The 20540-nt window shown below is 54.9% G+C and overlaps 1 protein-coding gene across 8 annotated transcripts in view; it reads left to right on the top strand.

The window, feature by feature from the left end:
• Positions 1-19746, top strand: part of TMEM108 (transmembrane protein 108) — a 289709-nt gene extending 269963 nt beyond the window's left edge. For all 8 annotated transcript variants that reach the window (XM_072953119.1, XM_072953338.1, XM_072953166.1 and 5 more), the window contains 3 exons: positions 4103-5527; positions 14578-14732; positions 19401-19746. In XM_072953119.1, the coding sequence (XP_072809220.1) occupies positions 4103-5527; positions 14578-14732; positions 19401-19523 (1703 nt within the window). In that variant the 3' untranslated portion in view covers positions 19524-19746. The remainder of the gene's footprint in view (positions 1-4102; positions 5528-14577; positions 14733-19400) is intronic.
• The last annotated feature ends 794 nt before the right edge of the window (positions 19747-20540 follow it).

Here is a 20540-nt window from a genome sequence, read left to right on the forward strand (position 1 = left end):
ACGAATTTCCTCCTTGCCTTTGCCAGATGCAAGTATCCTGCCCAATGCGAGCTGTGGGCAGCCAGCCAAGTAAACAGAAGGAGGAAGGCCTTTCCCTTTCTTGGGTCCTGGGATCACGTATGCATTGGAATTCAAGGGAGGAGGAGGCCTTCCTGCGCCATCTAGGCACCCATCAATCTGCAGGTTTCCACCCTCTACACTTGTCCTTATTCCAACATGCTTTAAAAATCGGTTCCATATTTAAAACATGTCAAGTTAGATTTTAGTTATAGATTCTCTGACATATTTGGAATCAGAGCCTCAGGAGTCTATTATGCAAATCCATGCAAATGATATGCAAAGAGGCGGTAGTCCCAGATTGTGAGGAGGGGAATGAGCAGGCCAGCACAAAGGGCCTGGAGTGAAAATTTGCATCTGTTAGGGGAGCCCTGGGTTGAAGGCCTTGCACAGTTATTGTGACGGTCTGTGCCTTGCATTCAGTCCTTAACCTTTTGTGCCAAGGATAGACATTGTCCAGTGAAGGTGATGGTGCGGGTTGAAGGGGATGTTTGGGCAGCAATGTTGCAGCAGTTTTTATGACACAAATGAAGTTGCTTTGAAATAATGGCTGTGATCCAGGCTGTGTCTCCAACCAGCTGTGTGTTCTTGGACAAATCACTTCACTCCTTCCGTTGCCTGCTCTGTGAAATGAGGGTGTTGGGTTAAGTTGCCTGTAGGGCCCCAGTCACTGTGACAGCGAAATGTCACCCTCCAGGTGAAAACCCTTTGCATCTATGATGGCGGTATCCATTCATCGCACCAAAGGTTTACTCTAACGTCTAAAGAAGAGGCTAAGGGGTAACTTAACAGTCTTCCTAGAGAGAAAAATAACTTCAGGGGTTGCTGGCAACTCAAAAGAGCCCCAGCAAGGGCAACTGTGTTCACTTCCGCTGTCAGTCTTATCGGAGAACTCCAGTCATATGCTTCCAAGCTGGAAGGATTTTAGCCCCTGGGATGCTCATGGGGGAATTTCTTTCCCTGAGTAATTTGAAGACCAGGATGCATTAAGCCCTCTGCCTCTAGGGTCTGCGGAAGTCCTCCTACAGGCCAAGTGGTTTCCCCGCCTGTCCCTGGGGTCCTCTCTGAAAGCTCTGTGCCACCCTTGCTGCTGCCAGGAGAAGGCAGGGCCCTTAGTCTCAGCCTCATTGTACTAAACACACCTGTGGGCCCTTCACTTGAACTCCAGCTGTCTGTCAAGGCACCACCAGCCGGGCACAGGTGTGAGCTGACAGCCTCTCTGCCCAGGGCTTCTGTAATTCAGTCACATGGGTCTCGTGGAGGAGCAGGGAGTCAGGTGGAGCGAGCACCGGCACGGGGAGGGGGGCTGCCAGGGCGCTGTGCTCCGCTCACAGACAGTTCCAGGTGCGTCTGCTCCGCTCCTCAGCTGTCCCCAGTAGATGTGAGTTGCCCAACCTGCCCTGGGGTCGATTTTCCCTGTTTCACTCATCTCAGACCCCCATGGCTGTCCCCTCAGGTCACTCCCCAAAATAAACTCCCTGCACACAAGCCCTGGTCTCCGCGCTCTCCTTTTTCGGGGATCTCTAACTGAAGACACTTACTTCAGTCTGCTTGGGCTGCTGTGCCCAGTGGCATCACGGGCTAGGGGCTTAAACAACAGAAATTCATCTCCGCATAGTTCTGGAAGTCCAAGATCAAGGTGCCAGCAGGGCTGGAATCCCTTGAGGTCTCTCTTCTTGGCTTACAGATGTCTGGACTCTCACTGTGTCCTGTCAAGGCCTTTTCTCTGTGCACGAGCATTCCTGGTGTCTTTCTCCGTGTCCTAAGTTCCTGTTCTGCTAAAGACACCAGTCAGATTGGATTAGGACCCACCCCAGTGGCTTCATTTTTCCCTAATCACCTCTTCAAAGGCCCCATCTAACATACAGTCCCATTCTGTGGCTAGGGATTCAGCACATGGATTTGAGAGGATCACAGTTCCACCCATAACAACGCATATTGAACCAGGATGCTCAAGAACCAAACAGAGGCTTATAAAGGAGTGTCCCTCAACACCCCAGTGGTCATGACCACCAGCCCTAGAAATAGATTGTCCCTGTGGAGTTGAACTGCCAGGGAGGGGCTGGAATGATCCTGAACCGGTCACAGCCCAGAGGCACACGTTCCCTCTGTGGCTGTAATTTGTCCTCTTCCTGCCTCATTGATGGCGGGTCCAGGAACAGCACGTGTTTGGGATACAGCTCGAGTGTCACATACTTCTGCTACTGAGGGAGTTTGAACATGTTACTTAATCTCCCTGAGCCTCAATTTCCTGCCCCATCAAGTGGTTATGAGGGTTAAACTGAGCTTGAAAGACAGGCCAGAGCAGATGCTCAGTTAATGGTTTTTACGATTGACCCAGATAAGCAGAAAACACTGTTGGTGTATGGGCAATACCATGAATGAAAGTTTACAAAAAAATAGGTTTATAGGACAAATTGTTTGTCCTGGAGCAGTGGGTGCTATGGTTTCTGTTCAATCTGCAGTCCCTCAGCCTCCCCCACCCACTAAGGTAGATGTGCAGGGTGAGGGGACACTGGTCCACTCAGATCCCACCCCACAACTAAGCTGGAAGAGGCCTCAGTGGTCCTGGGCCTTGTTTCAAAGGTGTGTCAGGAGAGCTCCTCCTCCTCTCTGCTTCTAGAAACTCACCAGGGCCCCTGCCTTCTCCTGTCAACTTTGCTGACCACCTCGGACCCCTAGAAGTCACCACCAGGGCCCCTGCTTTGACCATTTGTTCTGCTGCAATCTGGTGGGGGAGGGAGACTCCGAGAGAGTTAGCAGACAGAGACAGAGCTTTACCATTGTCTGGGCAGCTAGCAGGGCTGAAGGAAGGGCCTGAGAGCGACCAGGCAGGGGTTCACATGAACAAGGAGGTGCTCACAGGTCAGAATCAGGCCTTAGAGGTCTTTCCAGCGCGCCTCTGCGACAGACAGCTCTTCCCTGCCCACGTGCTGTACGCTGGGGTTGGGGGGACGGGGCAGTCTTCCGGTCTATAACCCAGATAGGTCCTACATCTCACATTTACACGAGGTATTATTTTTAAAGATAGGCACATGCTGTTGTGATTAATAAAAATCCACCCGTAGTAAGAAGAGGTGTTAAATGCACAGGTTTTTGTCCTTGTGCATTTTCTCAGTGAACTAAAAGCATACACACTGACCATCATGCACAGTCCAAGGTCTTCTTTTAATGCCCAGAAGGGTTCCTCCTACTCAGAAAGGCTAGGCTGTGGTTTTCACAGAGAGTTCAGCCTCCCGAGCATCGTCGGAGAAGCAGTTAAAATGACAATGGAACACACCTTCTCTTCCAGGCTCCGTGCTGTGTGCTTTACAGGCGCCAGATCTGGTCTCTGGACCCCTGTCCCCTTCTGCCTGTCACTCTCCAGTGACACTGAGACGTCTGCCTGGTTTTAGGGTCGTTTGTGGATTTGTACGTGCTCACCCGGGGCCACAGACTGCCCTGTTCATTTTGGTGTCCTCCGGGGTCAAGGAGAGGGTAGACCCTCCTTAACTGTTTGGTAGGTGGGCCTGAATGAGCGGACGTCTGTCGTCTGTACCTTTGTCTCGTTCATAAATGGAAGATTCAGAAAAGGTGGGGGAGCTGGTCAGCTCTGCCCACCCGAGTCCTCCTCACTGGCTCAGGGCCACCCACGCAGAGCTGCCGGCTTCCCTGTGGTCAGGCTGGCCTCGACCGCTTCCTGGTGCATTGGGCCAGCAGGCGCCGGGAGGCCACAAGCCCTTCCACACCCCCCACCCCTCCAGCCTGTTCTGAGAAGCTGCCCTTGGACAGGGGGCCATGGCGTTTCAGATGCATTTGGGAAAGGACTGCTTTAGCCGACTCTGGTTCCCCTGCAGCTGGGTTCTCTCCCAAACAGGTGCTGGGTGGCGCCCACCTGATGGACCTGCCCCAACTCCACGTGGCCCTGTGTCTGATGAGCATGAGCCTCGGGGAGGCTCCCGGTGTTTCCCATGAGTTCCCAGGCGTTCCAGGTTCGTGGGTAAGGAAGGCCCTGGGCTGAGCTGCTCCCAGGTGTTTCACCTCTGCTCTCTGTCTCCCTCTCAAGGCTTCCTCCTGATCTTGGCACTGACCGAAGCACCGGTGTTTGCTGCCCAGGAACCATCTCCCAGGGAATCTCTTCAAGTCTTCCCCTCAGGCACCACCCCAGGCACCATGCTGACAGCACCCCTCAGCTTCACCAGACACTCCTCCATGGTGGCTGCCCCCGCCTCCATGGTAACACGGACCCCTCATCCCGACAGACCCTCCTCACAGGCCACGGCTCCCATGGCAACGATGACGCCCCATCCAGACGGACACCCTCCTACAAACACTGTCTCCACCATCATGGCAACAGCAACCACTCCCCAACCTGAAGGCCCCCTGTCCACAGGGCCACCTCCTGCTGCCATGGCAACCACATCCTCCCACTCAGAAGGCCGCCCCCCAGGGGAGGCTACACCCACCATCCTGCCGACAAAGCAGAGGAGAGCCACCAGCCGCCCCCCCACAGCACCCTCCCGGGTGACCACACGTAGGCCCCCCAGGCCTCCAGGCTCTTCCCGAAAGGGAACTGGCAGTTCACGCCCTGTCCCGCCTGCACCCAGCGGTCACTCTGTGAGGAAGGAAGGCCAGCGGGGACGAAATCAGAGTTCCACACACCTGGGGCAGAAGCGGCCCCTGGGGAAAATCTTTCAGATTTACAAAGGCAACTTCACAGGATCTGTGGAGCCTGACCCCTCCATCCTCACCCCCCGGAACCCACTCTGGGGTTACTCCTCCTCACCACAGCCCCAGACAGTGGCCACAACCTTGGCGCCCAGCAGGACCTCGTGGGTACCACCCACCACCCCCCTGGTGCCTGCAGAGGACAAGCCCGGCCTTAGCAGAGCAGACCAAGGGGGTGGTTCCACCTTCACCAGCCAAGGAGGGGAGCCGGACACCACACCAGCCTCAGGCACCCCTGCCGGTCCACAGCCTGCCCCAGTGCCTTCTCAGCACCCCCGCGGTGACCCGCAGGACAGCCCCAGCCACAGTGACTCCTGGCTTACTGTCACCCCTGGCATTAGCAGACCTCCATCTGCCAGCTCTGGGGTCTTCACAGCTGCCACGGGGCCCACCCAGGCTGCCTTTGACGCCAGTGTCTCAGCCCCTTCTAAGGGGCTTCCTCAGGGAACATCCTCAGCCCCTCAGGCTCCAGCCAGCTCCCCCGGGGTTTCAGAAAGCACTGTTTCCCAAGCCGAGGAAGAGGCTTTGGCCACCACCACCATGGCTGGCAGGGTGCCCAGTCCTCTCTCCACGGTGGTGTCCACGGCCACAGGAAACTTTCTCAACCGTCTGGTCCCCGCCGGGACCTGGAAGCCAGGAACAGCAGGGAACATCTCCCATGTGGCCGAAGGGGACAAACCCCAGCACAGAGCCACCATCTGCCTGAGCAAGATGGACATCGCCTGGGTGATTCTGGCCATCAGCGTGCCCATCTCCTCCTGCTGTAAGTGCCTCACCCCTCCCCACGCCCCCCACTTCTACCTCCACGATGGCAACTTGCCCATCCCTACAATTCCTTTGCCCCAGAGTTGGGCAGTCCCTGCCAAGTGGGCTACAACACTCCCCAGAATCCCGAGAACGAGGTAACAGGACAAGAGTCGTGGGTTATCACTCCCCACGTCCTCGGCTCTGCCAGGCCGTGGCTCAGATGCCCACTGAGCATGAAGGCACGACTCTCAGGAGCTGGGGAGAACCTTACAGGTAGTCCGGTCCAATTCTACACTTTGCAGAAAGAAACACCAAGCTGGACAGGGGACATGGCTCCCCCAGGACCCCCGAGTTAGTGAGAGGCAGGGCTGGGAGGAGAGCTCAGAGCCCGTCTTCCAGGCCAGGGCTCTTGTCATGACACCACCCAGCCTGCTCACACATGGAGCGACGTGGCCCCAACACACCGTCAGGGAAAGTTGGTGCTTTCAAACTTCTAGCCTCCAATTAGCAGAGCCCTCACCTTCCTCCCAGCCCCCCTTCTGGCTCCCCTGCAGTCCAGCCTTTCCCCTCTCACTTCTTCCCTTCCTCCTGTCTGTCATCCCTCTAAGAAAGAAGAAGAGATGAAGCTTTGATCTAGCAGGAAGTTCTGTTAGTCTCGACAAAAACAGAGTTCCTGTAGTTCAGTTGAGGCTTCAGAGCTCCGTGTGAATTCAGCTATTCTCCTCCGCTGCCTGTTTTATTTGCTCATGGGTGGTGGGAGCTGATGCTTTGTGGACCCCACGTCGTCTTTTGCTCTCACTGGGATGTGGGAAAGGGCTCTCCCAGGCCACCAGCGCCTCCTGCTGCTGCCCATCACTCCTTTCAAGACGAGTCGAGAGGCTTTCTCCCTGAAGTCTCCACGAAGAGCCTGGTGCAGTCACCTGGGACCTGAGGGCTTCCTTTATGTCTTCCTTGCATACTTGATCCTTGGTCTGTAGAGATTCTCTGTTTGCCTCACAGGAATCCTCACTGTACGCAGCCCCACACCACCCCACACAGCCATCATCCGGGCACCCTCTGAACCCTTCTGGGGGTGAGAAGCCCCTTGTCCTCCCGCTCGCCAGCTTGTTCCCCTGTGACCCTCAGATTGTTTCCTGGTTCTCTTGGGGACCTGAAATCTGCCTCCTTATAATTTCCACCCTTTGGTCCTAACCTGTGCCCTCTGAAGCCATACAGAGCAAGTCTGTCTGCCAACCCCTGGAATATCTGAACTCGCTCTCAAGGACAGCCTTTTCTTTTTCCAAGCTGCTCATCCCTGTCCCTTCGAGTCTTTTCATAGGGCCACCCTGCCCCGGCCCTGCCCCCATCTGCCCCTTCGGATGGCCCCCGGTTCCTGCCTGCACCCACACATGCCTGGCCGTGGCAGAGGACAGCAGGTGGCAGTTCCTCTCTCTGAATCCTTTGGTCACATTCAGGCAGCCTGCACTGGCATCAGCCCCATTGGTTGTAAGGCCTCACGTCATGCCATGGGCTCGGCCTGATCCCAAGAGGAACGAAGCCCAGACGTTTCCACAGAGGAGGCTGTTAGGCCAGGTCTCATGCTTTCCCTCGTGCTGTGGGTCAACTGTCAGTGCGGGGCGTGTGTGCCCTTAACACAAACCTGATTTCTGCTTGGCCTTGTTCTCCAGCAAGATCCTTTGTAACCTGGAGTCCAGACTCTTTCCAGGAGCCACCTCTCCCAGTTCTCTGTCTCCTTCTAGTCGAAAAGCAAAGCAAACCTTCCGTGCCGGGGTGGACAGTCTACTTCTGCTCAAGGACCCACTTCAGGAAAAGTGAAATTGCTGGCAGGTTGTATATTTCATTCTTTCATTAAGCAGCTTTACTGTCGCTCATGGAAACACACAGGTATTCCTAAAGCTGTGATTGCCCACCTCTAACACAGAAGAGTGATAATGAGAAAGTGCAGCACTATTAGGCAATAAATTATTAATAATGGTCATATTTGAGAAGTAACCACATTAGGGACAGCTTTCCAATTTTCCATTCGTTCCATGTGTCTAGAGACTTCAGTTTACAGAGTGTGTTCCCATTTTTTGTTAATCATTCCTCCTTCAAGCAGACTAGCCAAAGGATAAAATAAAAACAAAAAAGTAAACACAGTGCCCAAGGAACACGCCATAGACATGAGGAGCAAGTCCCCAAGTGAAATGACTTGCCCAGGGTTCCAATCACAGGTGAGTCAGCCCAGGTCTGGGGATAGAATCTGTTGGATTCTCCCCAGTATATCCGGAGCACCCACTGTGTGCCAAGCACTGCTGCACGCACTAGGGACTCAGGGAATCGGAGGTGTGTGGTGCGGCCCCCTCCTCAGCTGCCAGCGCCCTCTCCAGCCTCCACCCCCACAGGCCACACCCACCTGGGTTTGCAGTTCTAAAAGGATTTCTCTGGCCCTTTTGCTATGTATGAGTTTGAAATTAGATTTTACTGCAGAGCGGAAAGCCCATGGGCTGCCTGAACCATGCCTACACCGTCAGCCAAGACAGAGGCAAGGACACAGCCAGGAGCTGCACCTCCAGAACGCTTCTGGCACAGGCAGGAGCCTTCAGCTGCTGGGGCGGAGCAAGTTACTTTGTAACAGAAGATTGCCCCTGGGAACCACAACCCCCTCCTTTGGTGTCCCTCTGGCATTTCCAGTCTGAGGGAGGCTCTCCTGAGCCCTCACTCACCCAGGTTCCTGGCTCCCTCCATGTCCACCTCCCTGTCCTTAGTCATGGCCCCGTGGGACCATCCTTAATCCTGTGAAGGTCTTGATGAGGGGGACACTGAGCTGGAAGAACACTGGTCCGGCTTCAAAGCGCTGTGCTCTTTCCAAGCACAGCTGAGTAAATATGCAGGCTGTTTTCCTGACCCAGCCCCACTCCAGCCATCAGGCAAGCAGGCTTCCTCCAGGTGTGAGAGCCCCACATTTCAGACCTTCCTGGCAGCCACATTTATCCTAATAAGCACACTCTACAGCCCTCAAAGAGGGCTCTCCTCCTGGCTAGTTTGCCAGCTATTTCAGGCCGTCTGCGCTGGTAGCAAAGTGCATGCACAGATTTCCTCATCTGGCTCTTCAGACCAGCCCTGGCCCTGGCTCTGCTTTTCTCCATCGAGCAGAAGCCAGACTCCAGATGGGGAGCTGCTGGGCAGGTGCGCAAATCCCTGGCCTCCAGTGGGAGCAGTGGGTGGTCAGAGCGAACCTCAGGCCTGCTCAAGAAGGGGTGTCGGCACTTCCACCTGCCCTTCCAGATCGGGGGCCCCGCTCAGTGGCTGGGAGGATGTCTGTTGTACCAGGTCCGAGAAATGCTTTGTCTCCTGAGCCCCCCAGGGGACAGCCACACACATTTTCAGATGTGCTGAGAGCTGAAATTGATTGGATCCAGGCCACATTTGGCTGGGGCTGGGGAGCCATGAGGCTGAGCTGGTCTCTGCTGCCACCATCCGGATGCACAGCCCACCACCTCCTGCTACGAGCCTGTGGGCCTGAAGCCAAAGCGGTCCATCCTCACTCGTGGCTGTCTGGGCTCTGGGTTCTCATCAGGAGGTCAGTTGTGTGGCTCTGTCAGGCTCCCTGACCTGTCCCACACATGCCACACCCATTCTTGAGAATGTCCTCATCCAGCCTCCCTGAAAAAGATGGGGGTTTATAGGTGAAAGCAGGAAACATCCACAGCTGGCCTTCATCAATCCATGTTGAGCTGTCCAAAGCAGAGTAGGCCTCTCCCTGAGCCCGGATGTGCCCCTCACCCGGAGCAGGCTGGCTTCCTTCCAGACCTACAGTAAATGCCATGGGAGCGTCAGCGCCGCCTTCAGAGATAACACATCCTTGTGCCCGTGCGGCCCTTGGCCATGTTACATGTTGTTCTGTGAGGGTTACTCAGATCTGAATGTCTGTGAGTATCTTTTACTCACAGACCCCAATGACTTTGTAGTTCTCATATAAGAAAACCTGGGTCAGAAGTATTTCTTTTTAATTGCTCTTTCCTTTTAAAAAAAAAAAACAAAAACAAGAACTTTTCATCTTGACTTGTTTTGGGAGGAGGGGTAACTAGGTTTATTTGTTTATTTATTTAAATGGAGGTACTGGGGATTGAACCCAGGACCTTGTGCATGCTAAGGACGTACTCTACCACTGAGCTATACCCTCCCTTAAGAAGTACTCTTTCCAGTAAAAAGAATAGGAGAGATGAGGACAGGAAGGAACTATCACCAGGAGGTTTGTCTGCTTGGGGCTTATGAGCCAACTGAAGGGAGGCGTGGCCTTGGGGCACGGCAGGCTTGGGAGGGGGAACGGGGGGTGTCCCCGTGGCTGGACCACAGTGTCCTGGACACACTCTCAGGGTTCTTCTCTGTGCTTCCCAACAGCGCCCCCTGCAGGAACCTTGTGGCGCTTCCTCAGGCCCATTCACACCAGCCAGATGGGGAGTCAGTGAGCCCCCAAACTTGGTTTCCCCAGGCCTGTGGCCTCGTGTCCAGCCTGGCCTCCTTCTACACCCCGAGGCCTCCCCTGGCCTCCTCCCCCAGCCTCCAGAGGAGGGAAGTGATGGTCCACAGCTGGGCTGGCACCACTGGACAAATTCTTCCCTCCAGAGTCTCCGGTGTCTCACCTACAAAATGAGGGGCCAACCTGACATCTGTCAAAGCTGCCTGCCTCTCTCACTTTCCTAACGTTCACCCTGCGTGACTCACTCAAGATGGACCCTGATGTGTCAGAAAGGCTTGGCTTGGGAATCAAACACACCTGGGCGTGACCCCACCTCTCCCACTCGTCACCTGTGGAACTTGGACAAGTTGGTCCAATGCTTTCTCGCCTGTGGAAATAGGACTCAACGTTCACTGTGTTAGCCTGGGGCCTCCAGGAGGCAGATACCTAAACAGAATTCAGCCTGCAAGGGATGTACTGGGGAAACACCTGCGAAGTGTAACGGAAGGGGATGGAGGAGGCGGGGAGAGCCTCAGCGCAGTGTGCGTGTGGCACGTTGCAGGGGAGGATGGGGAGGGAGAGGCTTGGACCGCAGGGCAGCCCTACAGAAGTTTCTGCCAGGCTGAGGGTAGTCCTCAGGCCGTTAGAGGAGGCCCCTGTCCCACAGGAACAGGCCTGCTCTCGTAACCCTGCCACGGCCGGGAGCAGCCCAGGAAACGTGGCCTCGGCACACACATGGTGCTGAATCAAAGGGTAGTGGCTGGGCCAGGCCCTCCACTGTGCCTGTCCCTCTGCTGTGCCCCCACCACAGGAGGTCTGAGCCGGCACTCTCGTGGCTGCAGCCGCCCCCACCCCACAAAGACTTGTGCACAGCAGAGCTGATGCATCTGAGGTCCTACCACAGAGTCCGCCATGGAGAGGTGCCCGGTGAGGGCAGCGGGCAGATAGTATGTTCACAAGTTAGGACTGGCCATGTGTTCTCCAGCAGGCCACGGAGGGCGCACTTTCCGCAGGTGTTTGAAAAGGCTGCACCTTCGGGCTACCATAGGCTCTCATTTCCATTTCCCCTCGCACAGCGGGTCCCAGCCCTGAAGCCGGGCCCCTCCCAGAAATGTCAGCACAGTCCTCAGGGCTCCGTCTTCCAATCGGCGACCCTCCTCCTTCCTGACATAGCTCTGACAAGCCATGGCTGATCCCCACTGACATGCCTGGGAAGCAGAGAGAGCTTGCTGAACTCACACTCGTTTTAAAACTGGAGGGATTAGGGATGCCCTTGACCTCCTCTAAGAGCCTTGAGGCTGTTGCCTTGGGAGAAGCAGAGCAGTGGGAGCTTTCAAGAGAGCATCGGAGAGGGGGCGGCTCCCACCCTGTGTGTGCACAGAGCCTGTGGTCCACGCAGTGCTTCCTCACGCCCCCACCGGCGATCAGGACAAGTTAGGATGACCGGCAGCCAGAGGTCACTGAGACCCGGGTTCCAGTTCCAGTAATTAGCTGGCTGACCAGGGTCACTTCCGTTAACCTCCACGAGCTTCAGTTGCCTCTTCGGTGAATGGGAAGAGTACCAGCCCCTCCCTCAGGAGGTTATTTTGTGGGTTAAATCAGACCATAAAGCCCCTGGGAACATATTAGAGACTCCATAAGTCTGATCATACTTTTCTTTCTGGGATGAAAAGGTTTAATATGAAATAATGAAAGTGCTAAATCACAGGTGGAGACTTGGCCTTGAACCACCCAACAGCTGTGCAGCCCAGTTTTTCTTTCAGGAAACTCTTACTCATTAAGCACTTGTTGTGCGGCAGGCAGTGCACTTGGAATCTTGTATTCATGATCTCGGACTCCTTACAACCCTGCGAAGTCCATAGGGATCAGCATCAAGAAGTGGCTTCCCTAGGGGGAGGGCAGAGCTCAGAGGTAGTGAGTGCTTAGCATATAGCAGGTCCTGGGTTCCATCCCCAGCACCTCCATTAGTAAATAAATAAATAAACCCAATTACCTCCCCCGCCCCCGCCAAAAAAAGAACCAAAGAAGAAGGAAAAAAAAAGTGACTCACCTAGTGTGATACACAGCAGAGTCACACCTGCACCTGTGGCTTTTGGTCTCCAAGGCCATGCTTTTCCTGCAGCCGGGCTGGCTTCTGGTGTGTCAATGAAACGGTGTTTGAGAGGCCCCAGGAGCTCCCTGTTAGGCATGTGATCAGGCCAGGAGCACCAACGTGTGAAGGAGAGAAGGCAAGGAACAGAGCTCCCCATGCCCTTCCTGCAGGGCAGGACCCCAGTCCTGTGTCCTAATCAGGCCCAGGCTCACCACAGTGGCAGTGTGGGCTCAGCCCAACCCTCTTCTTATGGTTTGGGTTTCTGCAGCTTGAATTCCCCCACGCCCACCTCACCACCCCAGGAGCAGGGTGAAAAGTAGTGACAGTGAGGAACAAAGACTCCAGAAAAGGGGCAGAGGACTTAGGGCCTTGCCCCAGGCCCTGCCACTTACTGTGACCTGCGGCAGTTCAGCCGGAGTCTTTGGACCCTAGTCTTCTGGTCTGTAGGATGCAGAGGGTGCCCTAAATGAGCAGAATTTCAGGCTGACTCTGCAGCCTCCCTCCTCACTCCTATTCCTCCTTCAACCAGTTGAAGAAAGGGTTCTTGAGAAGGAAAGGAGACCCACAAAATTTGAAGAAGTCTCTACCAGCCAGTCTAAAATTCCTTTTAGCTCAAATATTCAGAAATTGCCTTTCTATTTTGAAAATGTTTTTAAGGGAACCTGGAAGAAGGGTAAGCAAATCAGAAGTTTTACTGATAGAAACAGATTGGATGGAATGGAAACTTGCCTGATGGCTTGAATGAAAACTCGTCTGGAAGGCTTGTCACGTCAAGATGCCAGCGAGGCCAGCAGCAGGGAAGAGCATTCCAGGATTCCTCAGCCCACAGGGCTCTAGACTGTGGGCCCCGAGGTCTCAGCCTGTGAGGTGCCAGGTTTGCAGCTACCCTACACCCTGGCACGCTCGGGCCCCCGGATGCGGGCCAGACCTTCATGCTGCTGTGGACAGAACTGGGCCTCCACTGCCCCCTGGTGGCCATTGCCACCACGGTGCTGGCCTCTGTGCACGGCTCAGCCTGGGCGTTCCCCATAGCTCTGCGAACCCCTGGCCCAATTTCAGCCACCCTTTGGGCTCTGGTGATGGCGAGCCTGGGCAGGAGGTACCCAGTCTCCATTTACTGGCTTTTCCCCCAGAGGGCTTCTGTTACCCTGGTCATTGCATCACCCGTTCCACTGTGTGACCCTGGACAGGCCAGCCCACCTCTCCGACCTCAGAAGCCTTCCAAGTCGGCATGTCTGAGCCACTCTGGTCACACCTGGTTTATCAGCAACATACAGACATGCTCCTTCCTTCCAGGGCCTTCGAGTCTCCGGACTGAACAGACAGGGTGTCATGTCGCACAGTGGGGAGCCCCCAGCAATCCCATTTGTGCAGTGTGGGCTCCCTGTCGGCGTTTGGCGTGCCTTTGTGAGGCAGACTTGGGGAGGGCTGAGAGCACAGACTCTGGACTTCAGATATCTGGGTTTGCTCTTGGGCAAGTCACTTCACCTCTCTGAGTCTCCGTTTCCCTGTCTATAAAATGGGGGCCCTACTGGTACCAACCTCATGGAGTTACATGGAGGATTAAGTGAATTAATATTCAAAAGCACTTGGAACTCTGCGTGGCATATAAATGCTATATGCTGTTAGTGGCTTTTTTTTTTTCGTGATGATGTTGGTAATGCTGATGATGCCAGAGCAGCTGTCTTTTCAGGGTCCGGGACCTCTGCCATCAAGGCCCTCTGTGGAAGGCAAGGGCTCATTGTGTAAAGTTCCCTGGGCTCCATCCCTCTCTCTGCCACGCTCCTGCTCCGACTGAGAAGACCCCTCTTCAGCCCAGCAGTGCAGCTCAGCACACATGCCATTCTTTGCAGCCAAGCTGGGGGAAGCCCTCCCACCAAGTGAGCAAAGCCTCTCCTTGGAGCAAACTCAGGGGCGGCCCTGCAGCATCCAAAGCTAGCCGAAGTTACATCCACATCTCTTGCTCCTGAGCCCGTGGGTGCAGCCTCTAAATAGCGCTCTGGCCTCACCTCCTACCTCACTGCCCCACACCTACCTCACTCCAGCCACACTGCTCGCCCAATATTATGTTTGCCCCCCCCCCCACCTCAGGCCCTTTGCACATGCTGTTTTCTCCACCTAGGACACACTGCCCAGCTCCTTCCCCATGTTCTAGTCTCTGCTCTAAGGTCACTGCTCAGGGAAGCCCTTCACAACGGCTCTAAAGCAGCCTCTGCCCCAGCTCCCCTCCGTTGTCTTTCTCACTTGGCCATGTTTTATGTTCTTTGAGCAAGTTAGCTTTCATGTTGTCTGGTCCCTCTGCACCCTCCGTACACACGCTGGAGGGAAGCTCGGGAGAGGAGAGCAGCCGTGTCTTTCTCTTCTCTCCCCGTCTCCCAGCACCTGGCACAAAGCAGGCGCTCAACATACATTAGACATTTTTGATCGAATGAACAAATGAATTAACGGGGCAAGTGGCTGCGAGCGCGCCCATCACGGCCCCAGCCGGAGACCGGCATCTCCGCCCCCATCTCTAACTCGGCTCTCCCCGCAGCCGTCCTGCTGACCGTGTGCTGCCTGAGGAGGAAGAAGAAGCCGGCCAACCCCGAGAACAGCCTGAGCTACTGGAACAACGCCATCACCATGGACTACTTCAGCAAGCATGCCGTGGAGCTTCCGAGGGAGATCCAGTCCCTTGAAACCTCTGAGGTAACGGGCCCCACACCAAAGAGCCGCCCCAGCAAGGGCTGCCGCTGCGGGGAAGGAGAGCGCGGCGCATGCGCTCACGTCTTAGTGCCCGGCTCCTCCCAGCGTGGTCCCTGGACCTGCGGCAGCAGCGCCGCGCCCCAGCCCTCCTGAATTAGGATCTGCATTACCTAGAATCCCAGGTGAAGGATGAGCATTTGCCCAAAACTCCTAACCCAGCTGGCCACTGAGAGAGCTGGGCTTTGAACCCAGGTCTCTGTGGCTGCCAAGTCCGTGCTCCTTTCCACTCTCACGTGGAAGGTGGGGCAGAGGTAGCTGGATTAGACACGGCCTTGCGTGGGGTTGAATGGAGTTTGTACTTTAGTCTTAGTTCGCAGAGGGTCATTGAAAGCTTTGAGCTTTGTGTGACCTAGTTTTAGATCTAAAAGAGTGTCCTGATGGCCTGGTGAGGGCACTCTACACATGATCAAGGAATGGACAGGAGGGAAAGAGGGGGTAGTTTAGTGGATGGATGAGTGGATGAGAGGACAGACAGAAAGACTAGGAATAGGTAGGTCACCTAGGAAGCAGGTGAGATGGCCCAGGAGAGATGGCGGACACCTGGGTAAAGGCAGGGGGTGGGGGCTGAGAGTTCCGGAGGTACAGCCCCCTCTCCCCAGCAGATCCATCCCCCCGGCAGCCAGATGACCTTTTATAAACATAAATGGGATCACATCATTCCTGTGCTCAAACCCTTCAGTAGTTCCCCGTTGCTTGTAAGTTAGAGTTCTAAGTCTTTGCAGGTGGGCCTGTCCCCACCCAACCCTCCAGCCTCCTCCAGGCCCTCCCCCTCTCATTTGCTAACCTCCAGCCACACCCATCACTGCATCAGGTGACATCCAGGCTGTGTGAGCTGTTCCCTGTCCTAGGAGTCTCTTCTGTTCCTCCCTGGCCCTCTTCACTGTCCATCTCGGCAACTCCGCCCCCATCACCCGGGGCCCAGTGTAGCTGTCAGTGCCTTGGAGAGGCCTCCCCTGACTGCCAGCCTGGCTTCACTCTCCTGTGGCGTGGTCTCAGCTCCCTGTGCTTTTCTGACATGGCACTTATCTGGCTTGGAGTTATGCAGCTGTTGGTTTGATAGTGTAGTTGAATAACTGGTGGCCCCCACATTGCTAAATGCAAGGGGGCAGTTCTGGGCACTCATTCCACACGATCTACCAGCAGCGTCCGCACATTTTCTCTAGTGGCATCTGGTGCCCCACCCTGCCCTGTCTGTCCTCCCCCAGCTTCCAGCTCCTCCTGTCTGCAGCGTTGGTTCCCTGTCCTTTCCCCGCCTCCAGTCACTGGAGGGTCCCAGCCCAAGCCTCCCACTGCCTCTCTTCTCCTTCTGCTCGGTTCCACGACTTTAAATCCCATCTTCAAAGTTGACTAGTTTCTGCTCCAGCCTTGTCTCCCCGAGCTCCAGACCCATGGGCCCAGCTTCGACCGTACGTCTAAAAATTCAGGAGCCTGAGACTGAACTCTTGGCTCCCCCTCCCACCCCAGCACCTAGAAGCCCCCCACCACAGTGTTTCTCAGTATTAGATGGCACTGCCGGTGCCTCTTCTGCCCCCACACCCCACATCCAGAATGTTAGCACACCATGGGGTCTTCCTCCCTGCGAGCATCTCTCACCACCGGCCCTGCGGCCCCTCGCCCAGGCTGCCAGCTGCCTTCATCCCCCGAACCCTGGATTGCTGCAGTCCCTTACCCTACGGTCTGCTGGACCTCATGGCAGCCACAGCTCCTCCCAAGCCCCAGAGGGCTCCACTTCACACCTTGGGCAAAACCCAGATTCCTCTCAGCAGGCGCTTCCCCAGGTGGCCCCGCCCTTCTCCCCCCCACCTGCCAGACCATGAGCACCTGCCTCCGCCGCACTGGCCTTTTGGCCCTTCCCCCGAAGCAGTGAGCTTGTCCCCACCTGAGAGCTGGCCCTTGCGCCTGTCTGAAATGCTCTTCTGGTTGCCTCCATCCCTCACTCCCTCCAAGTCTCTGCTGCAATGCCACCTCCTCAGGGAGGTCCTCCCTGACTGCTCTATACAGGTTAGAACCTCACCCTCCACCCCATGGTGTTCTGTCCCCGGCCCTGCTTTGCTTTTCTTCAGAGCACTTCTCACTGCCTGACACTGCACCCTTCTCGCTGCTGACTGCTGTGCTGTCTGTCTCATCTCCTAGACCATAAGCTGCCCGAGGGCAGGAGGCTTTTTGCTCTGTTCACTGCCCTATGCCCAGCCCATGGTAGGTGTTCGGTAAATGGTTATCACATCGGTGAACTATAAGCTTTGCTCACAATTTACCCATCACCCAGCCCAAAGCCTAACACACAGTGGACAGTCAGTAAAAAAATCTTAGCTGAAGGACAGAAGGACAGGCCTCACGAAGGATTGACCTTTAGCATGGCCAGGGCACACTTGGCGTGGCCGAAGTATTCCTGAGAACTGTGACAGTGCGTGAAAAAACAGATTATTTGGCCACCGGGCTCGCCCACTTTGAGTGTGGGCTGTGAACCCCTGGACTCTGAATTCCTCGTAGTCTCTTTACCAACTGGTGAATGAAACCCAAAGCCAGAGGACGGTGCTGGTGAGCGCACCATCAGAAGGGCTCGGCTAGCACAGAACCCACCAGACGTTCCGACCCAGAGCACCAGGCTGTGTGGGACACAGGCCAGAGGCCCTGGCAAAGTGGCCACCACAGCCAGTCACACCCCAGGATCAGGGGGCTGTGGCGGCTCCAGCGTGGGTTTACCATCGGCCCCTCCCAGCCTGCCCACTCCCCTGTTCTGCTCCATTCCCAGCCACAGCAGTTGTCCTCTCCCTGTGCTCAGGGGCCCTGCCACACCCACGCAGCCACCGCAGTCACAGGGCACATTCCAGCATCCGCGTCCCCCTGATCCTGGGCCATGAGCTCACCGCCCGCCCAGCTGCCAGCTTTGGAGGCTGCCAAGTGCTTTGCCTAAGCAAGTTTCTCTGGTGCCCTGCTCCCCTTCTGGGCTGATGAAAGCAGCAGAACGGAATCCGGGCTGTATGGGCAAAATTGTGATGCCCAGAGGCGCCTGGAAACGTTTCCATGCTTTCTTGTCTTTTTCCCTCCCCTCCTCCCTTTTCCTTCTTTCTTGCCTTACTTATTTCCTACAGAACTTTGGATTTTTTACCCAGTGAAATTTCCCTCATGCGGTTTACCCTTGGTGAACCCTTGCTTTGTGAGAATGGTAAAACCCCAAGCCAGATCTCAGCCACCAAAATTCTCATTCGCAGCTCAACCCAAAAACCCAGCGCAGAAAGAGGACTCTGTCCCCTCGCTGGCACACCACCCTGTTCTCCTTGCTCAGACCCACGTCCACCCCTTGGATGTGCACTAGGCTGATTCCGGACAGTGAAGGAAACTCTTGTCTTTTGAAAAGACATTTTACCAACAAATGGCCTTTCTTCCTTTTTCTCCTTATTACCCATAAAGCAATGCAAACTTGTCAAAAATTGCATGTTTCGTTTAAGAGTCAACTTCAGAGTATTAATTGTGGCTTCTTAAAGTGAAGCCATTTCTAAGCTGATCTGGCCTAAGCCGGGTGCACTGAGGCCTGCTGCCCCATCTTTGTCCCAAAATAGCTGCAGACTCTGAGGCTTCCCGTGTGGATCTGGGACAGGCTGTGACGTATTCTCCAGATGTATTCTGGGCCTGAGTCTGAGAACAGCCGTTTCGTGGCCCACGGATGCTTGCAGTCCTTGGTAGTTGAGGCCAAAGCCATTCAAATGCCCTGAGCGGATGGCCCATTTCTGGGCTTTTCTACTCCTGGGGCCGTGTAGACGGACTGAATTTTTCATTCACTACCTATTTATTGTGCAGTCACACAGAGATTCAAATCTGTTCAGCTCAGCACGTCCTGTGCTACAAGAAACAGGGTGAAAATTCTGACCAGGCTCTGGGAGGACCCAGGAACGGGAAGAATGAGCCCTGGAAGGCTCTGACGGGTGGGTGGCAGGAGAGGAGAGAGGTGGGGGAGTGCAGGCAGCGTTCGGGAAGGAAGAGCCGCGAGGCCTCCCAGAGGTCTGTGAGACCCGGGCAGGAAGGAGAGTCTGGGACCCGAGTGGACCCGGTTTTGCCCACTAAGGCAATGAGCCATGCTCTTATGTGAGTCGTGCACGGAGGGCAATTCCATCCTGGCACCCTGAGATGGAGGTGGCTCAGGAAGCAGGACATCTTTTTTGGAAGCTGCTATAAAAATCTGAAAGACAAGCAGACAAAGCTCTGGACCTCAGTATCAGCAGTGAGGATGATGAAAAATGAGGTCAGGGGTGCGGAATAGGTGACGGGGATTAAGAGGTACAGACCTCCAGCTGTAAAATAAATAAGCCACATGGGTGTAATGCATAGCGTAAGGACTGTGGTCCATAGTGCTGTAATAACTTTGTATTGAGGACACATGTCGCTAGACATGTCACGTGATCATTTCATAATGTATGTGGATGTCAAATCTCCACGTAGTACACCTGAAACTCACATGATATTGTGTGTCAACTATATTTCAATACTTTTTAAAAAATGTTTACCAAGCAATCCCAGGTGGAAATAAACATCCCTGTGAGTACACGGTTCTTCTTTGAGAATGGCCACCCATGAGCCCTCTGCTGCTCACAACATCTCTTCCTCTCCCCCCAGGACCAGCTCTCGGAGCCCCGGTCCCCAGCCAACGGCGACTACAGAGACACCGGGATGGTCCTCGTTAACCCCTTCTGCCAAGAAACGCTGTTTGTGGGAAACGATCAAGTGTCGGAGATCTAAGTGCAGCAGCCCTCGCTTTGCCGTTCCTTCCTTTTGTCTCTAAATTATCCACGTACAAATATATATTATAAATGTCATCTTTGTGTAACCCTGACTTGATGATAAAAAGTTTTCAGCTTTTTTTTTCCTAAGAATTGTCAACATCTTTTTTATAAGTGTGGTTAGAAAAAAAAATTTACAGAACGATCCGTGGCTTTATAAAATAAAGGTATTTCTAAGCAAAGCAGTTGCATTGATTGCTTCTCTTAATAACTTGTCCCAGCAGCCCCAGGCAGGGGAGGGAAGAGACTGACTGCACCAGTGGATGTTACAATGGCCTCTGAGCGCTTCTTAAAGCTCGGGTTCCTCTCCACTCAGTGTGAGGGATCCCATTTCTGCCCCTTCGTATGCACACCAGCGGAGGGAGCTGGGCCACCTAGAGGGACGCGACAGACTCGTGTGCAAAGCAGAAAGAGGGAGCATCTCATCACCCCAAGGACGAGCACCCTGAACCTCACTGTTGGCTGTCGAGTGTCATTCCATCCAAGGTTTGGACGCAGGCAGGAGCATGCAGCCCTCAGGAACGCACAGAGGACGTCGGGCATCCTTGAGCCATGTCCCCCTAACATCCCACAACAGGGAGCTTCCACTGTGCTCACAGCAGGACTGCTTTCCCTGGCGACAGAAGGCTCCCCTCCAAGCACATCCCTGTGTCCTCTCCACCACCCACATCTGCAGTGGACACTCGTGCCTTCTCTGGAGAGGGTTTGGATGTGGGTCCCAGCACTGGAGCTTTGGAATGCTCGCCCCACTTCAAGGATCCAAGGTTTATTAGGGTTCACCTTGTTTCCTGGAAAGGCCATCACATCACGCTCTTGAGGAACGTGTTTGTGGAAGAAGCCTTGGCGTGTGGAGCTGTCGTTTCTAAACCTGCCTCCTGCGATCTTAAAAAAACAAGATTGCCAAAGCTGATGGCTCAGGAGAAGACATCACTGTATCCATGCTCAGGGCTGCAGACCTGCTTGGGGGTCACAGCGG

The sequence above is a fragment of the Vicugna pacos genome, chromosome 1, assembly GCF_048564905.1.
Source record: "Vicugna pacos chromosome 1, VicPac4, whole genome shotgun sequence".
Lineage (NCBI taxonomy): Eukaryota > Metazoa > Chordata > Mammalia > Artiodactyla > Camelidae > Vicugna > Vicugna pacos.